The 17,959-nt window shown below is 39.6% G+C and overlaps 1 protein-coding gene across 1 annotated transcript in view; it reads right to left on the minus strand.

Moving 5' to 3' along the window:
* Positions 1 to 15,778, minus strand: part of jmjd1cb (jumonji domain containing 1Cb) — a 67,422-nt gene extending 51,644 nt beyond the window's left edge. The window contains exon 1 of the mRNA XM_033984926.2: positions 15,371 to 15,778. Coding sequence (XP_033840817.1) covers positions 15,371 to 15,526 — 156 coding nt within the window. The 5' untranslated portion in view covers positions 15,527 to 15,778. The remainder of the gene's footprint in view (positions 1 to 15,370) is intronic.
* Positions 15,779 to 17,959: the final 2,181 nt, after the last annotated feature.

Below are 17,959 nucleotides of genomic sequence, written 5' to 3' on the forward strand. Positions count from 1 at the left end.
GTCCTAAGGTGTTCATATGGGATTTTTTTAATCTGCTGCGCTCCTCATGTGTGGGGTGTCAGTTTTGTCATACTGTAACGACAAAACATTGGTAACAGCCAATAAATTAGAGCAGCACACAGAATGACACATGACACACTGAAGCGCAAAGCTCAAGAACACAACAATTCAACAACAATTGAAAGACGACTATTATTCACCTTTCGTAAAGAAGTTAAACTGTAGTATTCTCATCCATATTATCCATAGAATTTGTCCTCTGTGAATGAAGACACTCAGACCACAAAATAGCACTATGAATCCAGTTTGCATTCTTGAAAAAGTAAAAAGGCAAAAGTAGTTCCTCATGTGTGTGTTTATATCTACACAGCGAAGATGGGGGTGAGCTGCTGCAGATTAACGATAGTGATTCTACTTCCTGTGTAATTTATTGTCAGGCTTCTGTGCATTAAAAGCATTCATCTGTACCACATTTCACAAATAAGAAGGCCGTTTTGACTTGCATCTAAACTAGTAGTTCAATGCTCTGATCTTTTGAACTCAAAGAGAGTTGTTTTACCATAGACGGGAAACAGCTGACACGAGGTGTGCTCACAACTTTAAGCCTGTGGTGTGCGGCCTCTTTGCTGTGATATCCCGCTGGAGTCTTTGTGCCCAGAGATATTAAATCTCATCAGATTCTCTTCGTGTCTGTGGTCTGCGCTTTTTGTTGCAAGTTTAAAAAATGTTTAAGACAACCCGGCAATGTTGTCTCAAAAATATTCAATTGTCATTTGGATAATTCTGAATTATTTTGTCATGTCTTACTAGTCGTTCTATATCAAACTGTTGAGGAAAAGGGCGAAAACAAGTGAGGTCCCCATACATTGTGAGATATTAATAAGAAAATCTGAAGGAAAGACAAGTCTTTATCTTGTACGCAGTCAAATTTCTTCCCTTTGTACCAGGAAAGTAAGACTGGGAATAATGAGAGCTTTTCAGGCAGAGTAAAAATATATTGTATGTTTACGTTTCTGCTTCTAAAAAAAGGTTCATCTTGAGCCTTGTAATTTACTGCAATCTTTAACAATGAGCTATTTCAGTCAACAAAACTTTGGACTGAAAATAACAGCTCTGGGTCACATGACAGTTTGTTGTCAGATGTGACCCTTGAACCAAACAACTGAGGTTTCTATACAAAAACTTACTACATATAACTCCATGTTTTCCCATCAGAACAAATCTCACCCATCTCATTCCCTCTCAGTACAGACCTGTATCATGTTTAACTATGAGACTTAAAAAAGATGCAATTATGATTTTTCTGACTAGTATTGCGAGAATTTGCAATTAAAAGTATGGCTGTTGCTCAGAGGGCTCATTTCATGTTCAGGAACATTTTAGAAAAGACTGGAAGAAGGTCATGCATTTAAGAACATGCTCTAAAATCTAAAGGATTTTTCTGTGTTTACGGTGGACATTTTATTACTTCAACTTGAAAATATGATTATGATTGAGATACATTGAATAGTTTATACTGATGCACAAACATCAGCATTTGGCTTAAAATTCTATAAGGCCTTTTAAAATGGCATATCAGTCAACATCTAGTTAACATGTGGTGCAGTGGGCCAGAAAAGTGAATTAAACACAGAAACAGCGGGCAGTGAACCAGACGAGGACTGCTGTTTACTGTAGATTCTAGCTTTACAACACAACACATTTTTTATTTGAAACTTTACTTAATCCTAAAGGCTAAAGGTCCGGAAATTTGATTTGACTGAAGTGGTTCCCTAGATCCGCGTTTGGACAGTGAAAATACTGTCTTACCAACAGATATGTTGTAGAGGCAATAATAGTGTTCGTACGGTGAAAACCATAGAAACATTAGCAGAAACCCTGAAGACAATGTGAAAATCTTTACAGCCTCAGCTTACAAGAGTTAACTTGTTTAATTGTGGCCCACATTCCATCTGAGACACGTCAAATGAGAACTCTACTCCAGGGCTGCTGGCTGCACTCAGAGCAGAAAAGCATTTAGGACTAGTACAAGGGGTAGTTCAAAATTGTATTTTTTTTTTTTTTTTTATCAAAAATGTGCTAAAATGTCCAACAGAATGTTTTTTTTTTTAAATGTATTTTTTCAATATACTTGATATTTTCATATTACAAATCTCAAAAACAAGTGAAATATTAATCATTTCTATACTTCTATTTCTAAATCTCAAACGTAAGCCACCGGGTTGTGGACCGGTACCCGTCCGTGGATCAATTGGTACCGGGCCACCGGCCGTCCAAGAAATAATTCATTATTTCCGTTGTATTTATTATCTGAGTCTGAACAATCGTTTATTTTGAAAAATCTTTTATTTTGAGAAATGACCCGATTCTCTCGGTTACATTTCCGTCACTTGAGTGCCGACAACTTTACCCACAAATTAGCAAAATTAGTAAAAAACAGACGTCTTTGGAAAGTTTCTTTTCGAAGGGGAAAAGGCCCAGTGAAGCGACAGAAAAAGAGCCAACTTCCAAGTAAAAGAAAGCTTTTAACAGACAATACCAGGAGTTCTACTTGAACTATGGATTTATCGCGACAGGTGATTCCCACAGACCAAGCCCGCTCTGCATAATATGCGGCAACCAGCTCTGTAATGAGGCAATGAAGCCTTCAAAACTGCTCCGCCACTTGGAGAGGGCCCCCCCCCCAGGTAATATAGTGGTAAACATTGTGATCGGTAACATGGGCCAATTTGGTATTATCCTTGCATTGTTTTAGTCTAGCTAAACAATGCAATGTATCACTACTCCAATTGGTCAGTCATGAGACATGACAGACATTCTCCGAGTAACACACCAAAGTATCCAATCACAGTAAAGTGTGAATTCTCAGAAGAAGCAGAGGGCTTTAGTTACCTCTTAAATCAGGGGTGCCCAACCTCTTTTCACCGAGGGCCATATCTTGAAAAATATTCGACACGGAGGGCCACAGACCAGTGGTCAATACAGTGGATAATTCAGATGGTGTATTTAACATACTTTAAATAAGGCTTGAAATATTATTACCGTAGGTCTGTATGAAAATGCAATGTGATGTTATTTAGATTATATTGGTAGGATTACTCAAATTTGCCATAAAAAGTACTGATTATGATCAATTGGGCCAGTTCAAGTGAAGGTCTGAGGGCCAATAAAAATTGTTCTGAGGGCCATAGTTTGGATACCCCTGTCTTAGATAAAATACATACTGTACATCAGTGATTCTAAATCTTTTCACCACCTAAGATTATATTTGACTGAGTGTCACCAGATGTATACCAGGACTAAATCAGGCCTAAATTAGGGCTAAACCAGGTCTGACTCTACAATGAGATTAAACCAGGTCTAAAATGAGACTGAAAACAAGACTAAGTCATACACAAGTTAATTCTAGTCATTAACAAAGAACAAAAAGATTTATACATTTGTCTCAAAATAAAACAAATGGCCCCATGTACCACCAGAGGCAGCCCATGTACCCCAGTTTGAGAAACACTGGTGTACGTCAATTGTGATTACTGATGAAATTGTGATAGAAGAAAATTGTAATATGATTCTATTGGTAAGTCACCCAAATCTATGGTAATTTTGTCCCATTTTTAGGCCCACTTAAACTATGAACTGCACTATTCAGAATCCACCTTTGCACCATATCGTCAACACAACAGTTTACAAAAGCAAAAACACTTGTGTAAAAGTAAAAGTAGTATTTGGGAGTTTTACTGGGCTCAGAACGGTCTAGTGTGTACACAGGAATTCTTCGCGCACTGACATGACGAGAGTGCTGCCATCTGGAATCAATTCTCTTCCATTTGTGTAGAATAAAAGCAGCCGAGGAGAGGGTGGAACCAGTGCACACACAGCTCCACATACAGCTCCACACATGGACAAAGACACACTGTACTCACTCTAGTAGTAGTTCACAGTACAAGTCTGTAGTACACTAGAGTATACTGTACTTTGGTTTCTTTCTTTTAGAGGAATTCATCATACTAGTGTAAATCTGTTTTGTTTACAGTGGGTAATGACAGTACAAATCCCTACAAAGTAAGCCATAAATACAATGTAAAAACTAATTATTTCAAAGACAACATTCAGAAAATATTATAGCACATATGGGGTCCAGTGTAAATGTAATAGTAATAGGGACTGTGTAATAGTTCAGGATATCAAAAAGTTAGACCAAATCTACTGATGGATTCAGACAATTTCTTGGCCATTGTGGCCGTTTCTCATCATGTTTGCACTTTAGTTTTACTTTAGTTTTACTTTACTGTTGACCAAAGTCTAAAACATATTTGGAGCAGACATGTTCACTTTGTTTTGCAGTGGCCTCCACTCTGGTATTGATTATTAGGTACTGGCATATACTCATGGCCAAAGAATTAAGAATATGAGGGAAAATGGATTTGTGCATCTCTGTGTGCTGCAAACTGCAGCTTTCCTGCACTGATCAGGGGAGGTCTTGAGTAAAACTATGCTCTCAGTTGTTTCATTTGTCACTGCTGAAACTTATTTATCCTTCCTTACACTTGTATTGCACTTGACAGGCTCTTTCAAGTTCGTGCAAGCCCCTGAAAGTGGTACACTGCAGCCACTATTCAGTCCCCATACTACTTCTGTAGCCACAGCTACTTTAGGGTAGAGTGACGGAAGCAAGGCTGCCAATCTGTGCCATCAGCTTCAACCCAAGGACAACAATAGCACTTGGTTGAAGCGGGCTTTTGGTTGGTGGGCCAGCCCTCTGACCATCTCCTTTCTTCAGCCCAGTCAAAGGGATGAGAAATGCGTTAAACCCAAATTGAAGCCAGATAGTAAGTGAGGAGGTGGAGAAATTGTGCAATAATATAGAGTCTATGTTGTAAACACTAGTTTGTCTCAGAGTTTGTGATACAGCTTTTACTTAAAGATGGAGGTTCTGCTCAATCGAATGATCTGACACACAGTTTAAAAAGTTGTCTATGCAAATGTGCTTTGAATTAACAGAGTATGACTCAAACATGTGTAGATACTAAACAAATAAGGTTAGGGCTGAATCATTTTGGAAATATATTCAATAGTGATTTTTCAGACAAGTGATAACAATTAAATTTGATTTTGATTTATGTTTTGATAATATAATACTGTTCACACTTTAAACCCAACCAGAAGCTTAGCATTTGAGAGAAGACAGAAATATGAAGTGTTTAACCAATCCAAAAATCTCGTCCATTTCCGAACATGTCGAGGTCTAAACTACATGGTTAGCAGTTTTATGCAATAAGACAAGATAATTTGTTATTTCCAAAGGAAATTCACTTAAAATTATGTAAAATAACTGCAGTAATTGTGATTTACTGACTGCGACCATTCAAATTGTGATTTTGATTATACTGCGATGCATCTTGCTGCCCCAACACAAGTATGTACACACAAGCCAAAGGCAAATCGAGGAACTCATTTGGCCTTGTTTTCAGTTAGATCCTATCAATGCAGTGCCTGTGGATAGAAACAGACAGTTTTAAACCTGTGGAGCTGGTTGGAGCAGACAAAGCAGCAGTTTGGCGCTGAAGGAGTTAAGCAGCGAGCCATGCTAAACTCAAAGGAACTGTGTTCACGTGGCTAAGCCACTGTTGCTATGGGAGAGAGGCCAGACAGAGCAGAAAGAAGGGCTCTCTCTCCTCCACTCGGCACGGCTCTGTGGCACAGCAATGACTAATGACTGCACACCCCCTTCATTTTTCAAATAGCATTCACTCTCTCTCTCCCTCTTTCATTTCAGCTCTCCTTCATCTGCCCATCTCTCCATTCTAAGGCTGTGGAAGATGTGAGAGCAGTCAGAGACAGCAGGCTTTACTGCAACACTGCAAAGGGCCCAACATACAAACCCAATCATACACTCTTCACGGTACTATTACACACATGTGTAATACGTGCCCAATGTACTGCAGTCATACACACATAATACCCAATGTATCACCTGAAGTGCTCACAGTGAAAGTACTGCTTTTATCAGCAGTATCAGAACACCTCTAACTGTGTCTGTGAGAGTGTCATGTCCACTGTGCAGCATATGATTCAGTCAAAGTAGTAACTAATTTTACAGGTGATCACTGTCAACGTCTGATGACTTTTAATGACAAGACTAACCACAAATTTTACAATATTAAAAAAAACATTTCAGTTCAAATTCAAAGTATTTGTCTCTTACATTATTTTCAATTCGGCTACACTGTGGTTTTGGCTTATTGCCAACTGCTGTTTTGTTGTTTTTATGACTTTACTTGTTAATAAATAAATACATAAAAATAAAGGCCCAATCAATTTGAAATTTCTGGACTGATAATTCATATAATAGCCAATATGATTTGTTTTACATTTCCTAAATAGACAATGGCAAACATTTCATACATTAATAAAAAGCCAACGGTTAACACTTTTTTATGACCATTTTCAACTGCTGCCTTTTTGGCATAAAGTCAAACACATTTGTCAAGATTTGGTAAACTGCAACTTCTACTTCAATATATTCAAAAACAAAAAAGCAGAAACACTACTCTCCAAATAATAATGAAGGTTATGAAAAGACAATAAGAGTTTGTAAAATAATTCACATCAACTAAATGCACAAGGTGGAATATTACCTAATGTACAACACTAAAACACTAATTTAAAATGACATGAAGGGAAAATCCTAGGAGAAAGTGGCCACAGTTTTGTTTAGACTGCAGGTCCATTAATAGAAGGTCTGGCCAGATCCACAAATTCACACACAGCTCACATAGCATGATCGCACATTTAAGATAAGAGAATATTTTAACTTGTTCAAGTTCTTATTCTTGTGTCATCACCTTCCATATTATGTACTGTACTTATTAAGTGGCTTGTATTGCAAGTCTGTCAAATGAAACACAGAAAATATATGATAACAGATAGACCCAAGTCAAGAATCAACTACAGCTTATTTCAACATCTCTGCAGGCCTAATTAAAACCCTACAAAACTAATCAAGAGGCAAGTCTGGCATAAGAAATGTATGCATAAAATTCTATAATCCTATACGCAATGCCTCAACAGGTGAGCGGGCAATGAGGGCAATCTACCCAAAATTTGAATGAATGAAATTAGCAAATCGCACAGGCTGCCTTTTTTGAAGTACTTGCATACAAATTGCACCAGCTGCAAAAATATAATAACTTGGTCCATAATCCAAACAAGTCCAATAAAATGATTAGATGTGAATGAGCCTCACAGGTCGACAGTGGTAAAGACAACAAAGTCTCTTTAGTGTAGGGAATATCAATGAGAAAAATCAATTGAAGTTGTCTACCTGGCTGTTTGTAGTCTGACCCCAGCAAACAGGATGAACCTTGGAGCAAGTATGCGTCCTGTGCATCATGTGAGCAGTCTCTAGTGCACTGACCCTCGCAATGAGCATTGTCCTATAGTTGATATGGAAACAACTGGGTGAAAATATGAAAATTTAATGATTAGTGTCAAAATGCAGGCCCCTGCCTGACAACACAACAGCAGCCAATATACTCAGCTCTTCAGCTCTGGGTCGGCCCACTGTTCCCTGAGAGCCAGTCCCAAAATACTCCCGGCACCAGGAAAAACAGTCCAAGCTTTCCAAACAAACCCACAGAGAGGCCCTGATGGAGCAGCGGTCACAGCGCCCGGACGACCAAGCGCTTAATGCATCACAGATCTCTCCAAGTTCCACAACTATACACTATAAAACTATACAATGATCAATACAGAGTTAAACCAGAGATCCTGTGGAGCAGGTCTGCAGAAAACCACAGCCTGAATACTCTTCATAAGTCTGCATTGGATACCAAGCACAAATTGTAACTGTTAATGATCATTCATGCAATAAATTCACCAATACATACAGCTCGAATCAAGCAGTGACATAATGTAATCTGATTAATGTCAAACTAACATAATGAAATAGACCAGTCTGGATGTGAAAAGAACCAACATGAAGTATAGCTCGGTTCACACAACAGCATTAATACAATGTGCTAGGTTTGTGTATGGCTGTTTGTATTAGACTTAATTTAGACATTAAAAAGTTGAGACAAAACTGCTAAACAATAAGCTCAACAAGTACAGGAAAAACTGTACAATGACACCAAAAGTACTAAACCAAATATACCTGATCCATACAGAACTCTAATGACCTTTTCTTGTGAAATACACAAACAGTGACAAAACCACCTAGCCCACGTGTAATCCACTAAGACCACAGACACAGACTTGAGTCACATGATCTGCCTCAGAGAGAATGAGAGAGATGTCTGCCCTGTGGCCCCTGTGTCCATTCAAGGGGAAGAAAGTTCAAAATGAGGGGCTGTGTGTAAGGGAAGTTGGTCTCCACGGTGACAGGGACAGGAGCTTAGATTGTGCAAACACCTGTCACAGGTGTGTGAAGCTCCATGACAGTCCAACACACCAAAGGGCTGTGCACATTATTCAAAAAGCTTAAAAAAGAAAGAAAACACACTACAATAGAGTCCTGCTTTTACACATAACCACAGACTTTGGATATTAGGGTTTGTTCACCTCCAGACTCTCTCCTGGCGGGGGTGTGAGAGCAGACAGGATCTCTTTCACTCACACTTATAATCCAAGCACACACGCCGGTCACATGACCACTGACTTAGGATCAGCTCCTTCACAAGCTGCTTTGCAGACAACTCCGCTCCAGACTGCACACTCAGACCTCAGCACTCATGGGTTTCAAAAGAAGAACCACAATACTTGAAACTAAGCATTTACTACTAAAACTTAAAGTTGCACTATGTAATATTTCTCGTTGGGGGTCACAAACTGCTTGCATCCATGGAGATGTTACTGATTTTCCTAGAATGTTACAATAAGTGACATTAAATCTATCTTGCATTTATTCATTTATAGGTGTTTTTGTTGCTAATCGCCACTCCACAGATCTGACCAATAGCTTAGCCTGGTGGTGTCACCTGCATATAGATAATTTTAATGCCATACAGTGGAACATACCAAGCAAGCAGTAATATAATTGCAGGGGGGTGGACCATCTACCAGAAGTTGACAGGGCATTTTTAATAGATTCAAAATTAAACTGTACACATTTTATCAAAGGTTTGGTGCCCCTCTGACAGACCTGACCTGGGATTACATGGATTTTTTAAAGTGGACTCACTCAAAACAAAATAGGTAATCTGAGAGTGACAGAAAAGTTTGTGTTTTCAGTGATTGAGCTTATAATGAGAATGAAGGCAAAAATGTAACTATAGAAATTTGAAATTATTCGGTGTTGAAGCTTGCACAAGGTTTTCAGTAAAATGGAGATTGTAATGGAGGCAGGAGTTAACAGAATACATCTACTTTGTCAATTAACCTTATATTTAAAGAAAAATGTCTTGTTGTATTCATCCAGAATTTCGTTCTTTACTTGGTATCAAGATGGATTTTGACTTTATCGTGACAATAGCCCCCAATTACAACTCAAATGGAAGTGAATGATTGGAAATTTTAACAATTGTCAAATTTATTCACTTGAGTCTGTAAAGGTTAGGAATTTGGAGCAGAGTTAAGACTTTGGAGTAAAAAAAAACACTACTTTTTTTGTGAAATTTTCATCCTCATTCATCCTCATTCTTTACCTTGGACGACCAAGGTAGAACCTGATTTTGATTAAGGATATGAATGATTTTGCCTAGGAGCATAAGGGGTGGAAGCCCAAGCTGACTTTAGGAGGTCAGGTGCACCCTGACCCAATGTCCCACATGAGCACATTACAGTGACAGTCACAGCTTCTAAGGCGTCTCATTGTCACTAAGCAACACAGTGTCTTTAGGAGTGACACACTGTGGGCTGCATTCACACACAAAAACTACCTCTCATCCTTTGACCGTAGAACCCCTGCTCTTAACTGGGATGGCTCCTCTGGTTGTTTCTTATCAGTGCTTGCAGACAACGGCTCTGTACTCTCAGGACCTACAGTCTCGGGGGGCACATTTCAGCTGAAAAGCCAGGTCAGATTATTGCACCATTAGAATTATTACATTAAAAATGCCACAAATGCCTCTAAAAAGTCCTTTGGCAGAGGTTTCTTCACTCAATATGGAGTCTCTCTGACCCTTTTAGTTAAAATTTTATTTATTTTTTTGCATGCTCTATCTAAATGCATTTTTGTAAATGCACAAAACATATCCATTATTGCCCTTTAGTTTTTTACTGATTATATATATTTTGGCAGATTTTGTAGTTAGTACTCAAAAATGTAAGATAATGTAGTTTCTTAAAGAAGACATTATGATTTTGTCTGCTATGTAGTTATAATTTATGACACCCGTAAAATGACTAAATAAAAAGAAACAAGTCTGCTGAATTCCACTTGTGTAGGTGATCTTTTGTGATTGATGCAATTAGACTTGGATTCATGACTGTGACACGAGCAGTGATTCTGTTATTAAGAAAAAAGAAGGCACAAGAGATATTATCTGACAGCAAGTTCTAAAATTATAAAAGGTTTATGAAAGATTTTAGTGATTTCTGAATTTTACTAAACAACCACTCCACACATGGCCCAGCCTGTTCAGAAGCTGTGAAAATATCAGCATTTATATTCGCCATGACAATTTATATTTGCGTTTGAGAATACAGAAGAAACACAGACTTTGACATGTATGTACTACACAGAGCAGGAATAGAGCCGGGGACGGGACCCATGAACGCCGTTTGTAAAGAGCTTAAGACAATGGGAGTATAATGAGACACACATAACACCTGTGGCTTAATAACAAACACAAGCAGAGACAGAACATGGAGCCAACAGCCCGTTTAGCACTTCTCATCCAACAGTTTCCCTGAAAGTCGGTCAGAGTGTGGCATGAGCCAATTCAAGCTCATATGTCAAGAGCTCTGTGAAAACCCTGTTACTCACATTTCTTGGGACTTGTCAGGAGCCAGTGGGTCAGTGCAAAACTTCAGGACCGGGTGTGAATGGTCAGATTGTCATGTCAATTATTCAACAGTGTGTACAAAACTTAAGTGTAGATTTTTAGGGGTGTGCTAAAACGTCATGTATTTTGAGAATATTTTACTAAATTACTTGTGACAGTGCAACAATTTTGTTTAGAGAAAAGTTTGTAAAAAAAGTGTGTAACAAAGAAAGACTATAGTTAGAATGCGTTCAGTTTTACATTTAGTTTGCTTATCACATGTATCACTAAATGTATCATATTAAATTGTGAGGGACCTTGTAATTTCTAGCCCTAGTAGACTTTTGCAGGTTCAATTGGAAATGTTATTATCAAACTATGTACAGTCATAAGTACCTAACCAGCCAGTGGAAAATTATAAATGAAATCAATTTTATCATGAGACAAACTTAGACAAGCATAACTGAATCCAGATTTCAGGTTGTGCTTTTTCTGGAGGCCAAAATGAAACCATGGGCTAAAGTCATACTGTGGGGGGACCTAGACTCTGGGTAATCCCGTGCTATAGGAGCTGAGTCGGCTGACCAGCTCAGCATTCCTCTGTGATTCTGTGTAGAAATGATGGTGGCTGATGTTCGGACTGGGTGTGGAAGCTTCTTGCCTTTCTGTTGATGGCTCTACTGTATACCAGACACAATGAGGCGACCGACCATGTTGCATTCAGAATCACTGTGGATATTTGAGCTTTGAGGCAGGGCCCACCATGACATACTGCTTTTATGAAAACACATTTGGTCCTGATTAGTTTAAGTTACATTAAATGGTGACCTTGTTCCAGAGAAACTTGAAAACAGTTGAGGAGGTGTTGTTTGTTTTTCCTTTTGTTGACTATTAAAAGTATTACGCAACAGCATTATCCCAGTCTGCTCACTGCCCTGAGGACTGGCTGCACTATTTAAAAATACTCTCCTTAATTGTTCGATTTTTTGCATTGTATGTGTGTTGTTTTGGGAGTTTTAAGCCGCTGGGAACAGGTTTCTGTGAATAAACTTTATATTGCCCAAGTATCACTGAATAATAATTTTATGAGCTACATTTAACACATTTAATTTCATTCATGAATTAAACAGGGCAAGTTATTTAGGCTGTTTAACTGAATCACAAAAGAGAGAGGGAAAAAGAGTAAAACTAGGTCTAATGGTCTCTTAAAGAAGACATGCTTGTTTTCAAAAAGGTTTTCAGGCAGTTATTAATTTAATAAACAAATAAAAATCATTCTTACTGTACAATGCTAGTCAAGATTACATATCTGTTAATTGCAGATGTTATTGATTTTATGGGCTCATATTTGCCCCATTTTTCAGAGGTGTTGAGGTGAAATGTGCAGCTCAAAAGTCATTATTAATGATGTCCTGAGTGTTTTACTGTACTAGAGTAGAGCCAGAGACACTTGAAGATCAGAAGAATTCAGTGCATGTAATATTCATCTTACAGGCTGGGTCTTTGTAGAGCTCATTTTAATCCATTTTGTAGAGAAAACACATACTGAAGTAATTAGAGAAAAGGCTCCTGCAGCGTTTGTCCAGCCTTTTGTCCTGACTTTTGTCCTGACTTTTAGGAGACATAATGTTGCCATTTTTTCATCATTGCAGTAATACCTCGGATTTATAGAGCCTCTCAAGACACCCAGAGCACTTTTTCATCGACTATTTAGGTGACAATATAATATAAATATTTTAGAAATAAAACAAGCCATTTCAAATTACCTGAAAGCTGGTCAGCAAACAAGATTTGATCTTTTTTTTTTGGTCACAATAATTGTAATCATGATTGATCAATCGCTCAATAAGCTGTAGTGCCCCAGGGCTGAATCATTAAAAATGTGTGATCCTTTAACAAAATAAACAATGCTGTTGAACATTGGTGTCCAGGATCATGGCCCTTTAGTTGGAGGCTGGATCCGTGTGTTACAAAGCGAACTTCAGAGAACTGCTGGTTCAGAAAGCATAATTTATATTGAAGTATAAGTATCAAGTAGAATACATTTGTATTGAATGCATGGATTTGTGGTTTAGAGTCGATGGCATTCAATGGCAAAGTAACGTAGTGTGATTGGTCACAGAGTGTCACCTCTGTTGCTTCCACATAAACGCACTACCAGCTCCCAGTATTAACGCGGCCAATTGATAACCTCGTAATACTGCTTATCCAGGGGTACTCCTGTCTGGGTTAATCTATCCGAGTAAGTGAGATTTATCCAGGGTAAGTTCCACAAGGAGACGAAATAAAAGAAAACCTAAACTTAAGTTCAACTGGCATTGTAGTACACTGAATGCGCTGCCCTAATAGCCATTTTCTTTTCTAGGTACATTTCAAACATGGCATCAGCCTGGAGAAGGACTATGTGTGGTTTCCGATCCTGGGACAATGCTTCCAAGGATACATCACTACAGACCTGTGGCCTACAGCTCCTATGGGACCATGGAGATTCACCTCGGTACATCTCAGATTTCAACAACAGCTGTCATGTTCTTTGACAGCTCAGGCATTGTGGGCTTTGTGTTTGAGATAAATTATCTGTCGACCAGAGAAAATCAAGGGGAAAGGACACCAAGGAGGAGAGTAACCTGGTGTCCAGCTCCACAAAACACTGTGGCCCTGTAACAGAAGGACCATGTCACCTCCACCTCCTGAAGGGACTAAGGTCATTTGGAGAGGGCAATCCTCTACTAAAGACATTGTATGACTCTGTGCTATTCTTTAAGCTGTGGCACCATAAACCAGCACAGGGAAGAGAAACTAAACTAACTCAGAGAAGCTGGGTGAGAAGGTGGATGAGAAGAGGACGTTGTCCATGATGGATAACCACTGGGCTAACCTTGTTCACCTGCTGCATCAGCCTTAAAAAAAACAGGTCAAATCTGCTTTATTTTAAAATTTCTTTTTTTGTTGATTCAATATTCAAAATCAATAACAGAAATATTGCGTGACATTAAATGTAATATCCATAAATATATAACATAAGGGTTCAACCATTAATTAGTGAATACCTGTTCAATCCATGGGTAAATGAATGATGATTGTCATGGCAGTTTTAACAGGTTAAAACTAAATATTATATCTTTTGAAAGGTGAAAAGTATTCAAAATGTCATCTATAACAGGCAGGAAGTTCAAACCCATGAATACTGTATTGTCCAGTCCAATCTTCAGTCCAATTCTATGGCTCTGGCCCATGTCCAACCAACACTGGAGTCCTGCCACTAGTGTCACTCAGCCACACACATCCTTGCAATGTCCAGTCAGTTCTGTCCATGATGCAATGACCACTACATGCTACTATCTGCAAGAGCATGTGAGGAACAGCCTGAACAATGGGCTGAGAACACGCATATCTGCTGAAGAACACCGTGAACAAAGGAGCAGCGCTGTGTACAGTACAGCTCACCAGTAAGGGCTTGTCAGGGCACACACCGTTCATCCTGCACCTATGGCAAAACATGCAGACATTTGGTATGACATGAATGACAGCGTGACCTATAGAAAAACAATCAACTCTGGCGATAGTAAAGACACAGAGGCACTCCTTAAGCCTGCAGCAGAGAGTTTTTTTCTGTTTTTACAAGTCAGCATTCCTGAATCTCTGTCCAGCTCCGAATGCGGCTGTTGCCCACCAAAAAAACACGGCTAGACAGAGCCTTGAGGTCGATTATTACGCTAAAATAACGTGGATTGTGACCGATAACCAAGAGGTAGTGTGTCAGTCTCTTGCCCTGTCACCCAACACACACTTTTGGCATATCCTGACGCGGAGGTTCCAGAGCTCAGCCTGGGAAATGCACCTCTTCAGATGGTTACTTGAGTAGGTAAAACATGTACATGGCTTATTACAATGCAGCAGATATATCGAAAGACTGGAAGCTACTTTTGCACACACATGGAACTAACAAACTACAATGAAACGAACAACATCAGTGATCAAATTGTTATGTACAACTACGATGTTACTACAATGGTCTTCAATTGAGCATACTCCAAGACGGGATGTAGGTCATGAATTATAGACTGTTTCACACACAATGTGACAACACGCGTCTATAGCATTAAATAGTTTATGAATAACTACTGTCTTGTTTGGCCTGAACTAGCTATATACTTCTCCTAACCCCCTGCTGGCTGGCTGTCTCACATTAACTAGACTAGTTAAACAGTCAAATAGCTGAACTGTAGCGTTTTCAAATGACAAAGACATGGGGGCATCATAGACGTAACCAAAAGTCGTGTCTATAGAACCACAAATCTGTAATCCCACAGCAAAACCTCAAAATCATTTCCGTCTGGCAGGGTATAGCACTGCCTTGCTGGCTAGCCACCAACCACACAGATTTTCCAATTTGCTTTGCATGTAACAGTCGAAAGAGGCGGACAAAGTCAGTTTTCCCTTACCGTCAAGTCGGAATTGTCGTTGTCACGGTGGTTCACGGCTCGTATGACTCCGGATCGCCACGACCACCGGCCTATTTCAGCCATTTCAGGCGGCGCGTCCCCGCTGACACAGAGGAACCGCTTTCCAACCAGCTCCGGCCGAGCCTCGACTGCCATGGCCCTGCGCTAGTCACAACCCCCCCGCAAAAAAACTTCCCAACAACGACGCCCCTACAGACCCGTCATTTACGACATTAAAGCAACTCTAAACGAACCCGACGGTAGAAAGAAAATGAAAAAGGGTATTTTGTTGGTAAAAAGCTGGAAAATCCACCCGGGGGATTTAAATGTGTAGCAGTCTCCACCCGCCGAGCGTCAGGATCTTTTCTCTGCGCGTGAAAAAACCGTGGAACACTGAACCGCATCACCGCCGCCATCCATAGTTGTGTTTCTCCGCAAGATCCGTAAGCATTCACAGACCACAGCCAGGATGTCTCCTTCCGCACAGCCGCACCGCACTATTTTCACTGTTGCTCCACTGTTTTTCCACACACATCCAATCAACTTTTTTCAAGACCCATGGAAATGATTAAATAGTCTTTCTTTTGAATTGAATTATGAAAACGTAATCAATCCAACAAGTGAAGAAAGGGTCACACTACAGCCAGTGCCCAGACTTGGCTCCACATTTGACATCTTTCCTTAGAAATTAGGCGGTTGTTTTGATCATTAACCATTGACTGATGAATTACACTAGAAGCCAAAATATGCTTATTGTGAGCAATTGATAGTGTTTAACTTTTATGGACTGAAAAGAACATGTGACTAACAAAATATAGCCTAACTGGACATGTATGGTCCTATAGCGTAGACCTTTAAAGGCTGTTTTTAATAAGAAAAGGTTTCATGTGTTATAGCGGAGTCACATTGACTTCCAGAACGAGTGCGCGGCTGCTTCTCGTCTGTTCTTCAGCTGAGGGATCTTAAGGACACGGCCGAGGTTTGTGTATGAGACGCAGCCCGGCAGAGCCACCTCCGGGGAGAGATGAGAGCGGGACAAAGGAAAAAGCTATACGTCTATAGGCCCACAGCACGTAGACGGGCGTGAAGGAGCAGATCAGGTAACATCCTCCTCGTGCTACAGACTTTTTGTGGAACACGTGACGAGCTCGTTACTATGGATCTATCTATTTTCACTGACAAATTGACGTCAATTCTGTTGAGCTCACCAGGCTACCAGGGCTGGTGTTTGTTTAATCAGGTTTATGGTCTGTTGGGCTTATATACATTTTCCATATCTTCTCAAGACCCCCAGATCCAGATGACAAATTTCTCTCAAAAGAGAATAAAAGCTAACAGCCTAATATTGTATGAACTCGCTTGACAAGTGTTTCATTCACTTGCCACACTTGTGGCCACACTTGTGGCAAGTGAATGAGGTCCGTCATTCATGTAGCCACAGCTGCCTTGGGGCTGAAGTGTGGCTGTCAGTCTCCTCCCACTGCATCTCTCTTACAGGGACCATCACTCAAGCAACTCATTCACACAGGCAAAATGGGTGAAGTGTCTTGCCCAAAGACACAACAACAGTGTGGTCAGAGCTGGGATCAAGTTGCCATTCACATGATCGCCTTGTGATCTCATGTCAACACCACACGCCCTTCATACAGAGCTAATTCTGATGAGTGATAAAACCATTTTCATTTATTTTAGGTTGGGACAGGATCAGATTGGACAGGTATATTGCTCCTGAACTGTGGCTTTAAAACGCCATTTAGTTGTATCGTTTATCTTGCTGTTGTATCCCAGACTTTCATATTTGAACATCTGTGAAGGTGCATGAATGAATGTGGTTGAAATTCCTTTACACAGTGAATAATGCATGTGTCTGTGCAGTGTGTTGGTCATGTATTTTTCAGTGGTACAGCGGATGGTGGTGGAGGGAAGAGGGGCTGTCATCTTCCGGTCCCGACCAGACACTCTATATGTGACCAGAAAGGCTCCTCTGAGATGTGCTCACATGGCTGCACACCACTGCAGCCGCTGTATGAATAACAAGTAGGTTTGAACTCACCACCCCCTTCTTTCTCTCATGCACGCTCATGCAGGCTACACGCGCCGCATACAAACCTCTGCTATCACAAAGAAACCCATAGTGAATGGTTTAATATTAGAGTCTGTATCTGCACTATTGGCTGCATACTGAGTGATGCTGTCATGATGATAATAATAACACATAAAGAAAAATAATAATAATAATAATAGTTAAAATATGTATATTATTTAAGTAATTAAAAATGCATAGTACATTTAAAAATAAGCACAGGGTTGCATACCTAATAGTGAAGTCTAAAGGTTTATAAAACATCAAAAATAATAGCTGAGTGAACTGCTGAAAGGCTAATGTATGTAAGGTCAATCAGTGAAGTAAAATTCTAGACTCTTGTCATACATTTTATTGGTTGAGTAGAATTATGATTATTCTTTGTTTAATTTATTGTTATTTATTACAAATACAATGTCAAGTCACGTGAACAAACGGTTCGACCAATCATAATGCGCAATTGTTGTAAACACATCAGCGCAGCCAATGGGATGCCTGGACAAGTT

This window comes from Periophthalmus magnuspinnatus, chromosome 19 (assembly GCF_009829125.3).
Source record: "Periophthalmus magnuspinnatus isolate fPerMag1 chromosome 19, fPerMag1.2.pri, whole genome shotgun sequence".
Classification (NCBI taxonomy): domain Eukaryota; kingdom Metazoa; phylum Chordata; class Actinopteri; order Gobiiformes; family Gobiidae; genus Periophthalmus; species Periophthalmus magnuspinnatus.